Raw genomic sequence first — 3,331 nt, forward strand, 5'->3', positions numbered from 1 at the left:
CACACAATCATCATCAAAACTCATAGAACACAACAATGGTGAGAAAAACCTAGAGGAAGATGAGGATCTCTCTCTACCCCTCATGCAATACACCTATATTCAAGTAGTTTCCCTCATACCCGAGTTTCCAACAAAAACTCCAAGCTTGGGTATGGTTTCTCATTGTCTCTCTAACCATTTTTCTTCTCTTCTCACACTTGTCTCTTTTCCCAATTCTACATACAGTCAAGTTTGGCTCCGCTCCCTTTATTATTTATTTCTACCATATGAGGACACCACAAAACCTCTTTCAGAATCTTGGGCCTAGCAGTATGAATTTGAACTGAAAATTTCTTAAGAATCATAAACTCCCTCATGTCGGGATCGGCAGTGGCGTTGCACTTGTTCTCAGTCAAAGAAGTCAAAGAAAAAAAATAAGTACAAGAAGTCTTCCAAGAAATAGAAATATCCTTTAAATAGGCCTGGTTTCGAGCATGCCAAATTACCTTCACCGCATTTACTATGGTAACACGAATCACAGTTTTACACTGGGCAGTAACACAACTATTCATGATTGTTTTTTGTAGTCCTTCAAACAAGAAATATGAAAACCAATATCAAGTAAATTCTTCAACCAGTTCCAAATAGAAGTAGCATACCTACACGAAAAAAGAGATGGTTCAGGCTTTCCTCTCATCCCTGACCACCGTAACACACCCTCACTGACACCATCGACCCACCATTGTGAATCCTCATAGTCCTCCATCATTTTCTGATAGGTTCACATTTTCTTGAGTTTAAGAACTACGTCTCAATGTGAAGCTGTTAATGCATTTATTAAGAGTTATGGCAAGAAGGAAAACTTCATTTTTGAATTTATGCACAATTTGGAGCAGGCTTTGAGAGAGTCTAGAAATTATGAATTGGTTGACAATTTTAAATCAAAGTTTTCAGAACCACCTGTGCTGACAACTCACATACCTTTGATTGAGAGTGGTGTCACTAAAATTTATACAATGGAGATTTTTAAAGAAGTTAAAGATGAAATTGTGAAGGTTGGTGCAATGATTGTTAAGAGATGATGGTAAAGTATAATACTTATAATCTTGTTTTAAAGAGAAAATAAAAAAATAACAGTTTATAACCAATTTTCCTGTGTTTTTATTATTTTTCTTATTTTCTATCCTTGTGGATTTCTTATCTATCAAAAAAATCAATTATACTTTTAATTCCGATATTATTTTCACAACATATAATATTTAAAATCCTAAAATATTAGATGTAACAAAAAAAAATCATAAACGCAACAATTCGATAATCAAAATAGATAAAGTATCAATGTTATATATCACACTTCCTATCCTATAGATCATATTAATGCATAAAAAATCATTACAATAATGAGATAAATTATAACACCTCACTAGATTCACCCATGTTTGATTTAAAAATGTGTATTATTTTTAACAATTGTATTTTATTTTTGTTTTAGACTCTGAATCACATCCATATCTCAAGTGTTCTAAACATAATTTCTAAGCAGAATATGGAATCCTTAAAGCCATTCTTTGAGCTAGCCATGGTTTTTGAGGTTCTGGATCAATGAAGCTATGCATCAAAAACTCTTCAACTTCTTTATCCTTTAACACTCTAGCCCATTTCACCCTTTTCGAAGGAACAAAACCCAGTCCAAAACACCTGTAATTTCAACGAACAAATGCATTTTGTAATTCAAAATGAAAGAGTCTTATATTTAGTGACAAAGATATTATAACGCTGAATGGAGAAATTATGGACCTGTATTCATAGAAGCAAGCACTTCTTTCATTTTCAACATTCCCCCAATTATTCCAACCATCATGTTTGATACATTGATCCATATAAGTATACGCAAATACCACTCTTCCATAAGGTCCCCATGGCCTTCCAAGATATGCATATGAACTTCCTCTGTTGCCCGTGATAACACATCTGCAATGACACAAACACCCTATAATGTAAGATCGAATTGGTGAGACTTTGGATCATGGTTCAATAGGTTCGATCATGATTGAACTAAGTGACTACAATAAGTTGAGTCTAGTATCTGTATCTGTGTCTGTGTCAGTGCTACATAGATCATAACCAAATTACACTAAACATGGATATATATACCTCAAAAATACAAAACCAGTTTTTTCATGTGGAGATTTTCTGCTTTGTGCAGTTATGAACCCCGCAGACTTGCAATGGATATGACAATGCTCCAAGAGTGCAGTGCTATTACCAAAAATGAAATCCACACTTCCTTCAATATAACAATCTTTCATATATAGCTTGCCATAATGTAAATACAGTGTGTCCTGCATCATATTCATAACCATGAAAAAGTTTATTCCCTTATCTTTAGCAAAATACTATATAAAATTCATCAAATTTTTCATAGAAGTTACCTGCCATCCAAGGAACCTGCAATTGTAGAATGCACATCGATCTGCTGTTACTCTAACTGCCACTGCTTGTCCTGAACCCTGCCATGAAAAAAATAATAGGAAAGAGAATGATCAATATATAAGGTATGTTCAGTCAGAAAACCAAGGTTTAGAACAAACAAGTGTGTCCACAAAACAACAATCAAGTTTAAAACCAAAAAAAACAGTATGATATACCTGAGGAGAAGAATTCTCAAACGTAATATTCTCAGCAATAAAATCTTCCCCTTCCACAATAGTACTTCCACAACCAAAAGTCCCATTCCCTATCACCTTACAACCCTACAAAAAGTTTGAATTTTGACACAATCCCACTTCACTAAACAAAAGAAACATCAAGAAATTCATGAACCTACTTGATGGTGATCAATTTTATTGGCAGTGTTGTTCCATGTCAGAACAGTATCTCCAGGAAACAAACCAGCAAAAGTGATCAAGTTCTTGGTTTTTGGAACATATAGTGGCTGCCGGTAGGTTCCCGGCGATATCCTTATCACCGTCCGGCGAGTGTTGCCGAGTGGTACTGCATCAATGGCTTCTTGTACAGTTCTGTAGTTTCCAGTTCCATCTTGTGACACTGTCAACATAAAAGGTGCCATTATTTGTATCTATTGTTTTTGTGTGTGTGTGTGTGAGTATTTGTGAATTGTTGTGAATGTCGAATATGGTTCGTTGCGGACATAAAACGCAGAGAAGGAAAAAGACATGCAGACAAAGAATCTAGGAGAGATAAGAGATTCTGTTATGCTATGTTCTATTTTCTCTCTTTTGTCAACAACAAATATGTAATAAAAGTTCTGTTTTTTTCTTTTTCTACTAAGCATGATGCATTTGATTTTTCTTGTAATGGTAATGGAGTTGGTTTTCATAATCATGCTTGA

General features: G+C 34.6%; 1 protein-coding gene across 3 annotated transcripts; it reads right to left on the reverse strand.

The window, feature by feature from the left end:
• Window positions 1-1,289: 1,289 nt before the first annotated feature.
• On the reverse strand, window positions 1,290-3,117 carry LOC127121940 (pectinesterase 31). 3 transcript variants are annotated; one of them, XM_051052367.1, is made up of 6 exons: window positions 2,807-3,117; window positions 2,628-2,723; window positions 2,412-2,489; window positions 2,134-2,321; window positions 1,777-1,950; window positions 1,290-1,677 (listed from the first exon to the last, which is right to left on the reverse strand). In XM_051052367.1, the coding sequence occupies exons 1-6, from the start codon at window positions 3,047-3,049 to the stop codon at window positions 1,515-1,517; spliced, it is 942 nt and encodes a 313-aa protein (XP_050908324.1). In that variant the 5' UTR covers window positions 3,050-3,117; the 3' UTR covers window positions 1,290-1,514. The 3 variants fall into 3 exon arrangements, with proteins under 3 accessions (XP_050908324.1, XP_050908329.1, XP_050908321.1); XM_051052372.1 differs by having other exon boundaries at window positions 1,290-1,678; window positions 1,840-1,950; window positions 2,628-2,732; window positions 2,807-3,116; XM_051052364.1 differs by having other exon boundaries at window positions 2,628-2,732; window positions 2,807-3,115.
• Window positions 3,118-3,331: the final 214 nt, after the last annotated feature.

This window comes from Lathyrus oleraceus, chromosome 1, assembly GCF_024323335.1.
Source record: "Lathyrus oleraceus cultivar Zhongwan6 chromosome 1, CAAS_Psat_ZW6_1.0, whole genome shotgun sequence".
Taxonomy (NCBI): domain Eukaryota; kingdom Viridiplantae; phylum Streptophyta; class Magnoliopsida; order Fabales; family Fabaceae; genus Lathyrus; species Lathyrus oleraceus.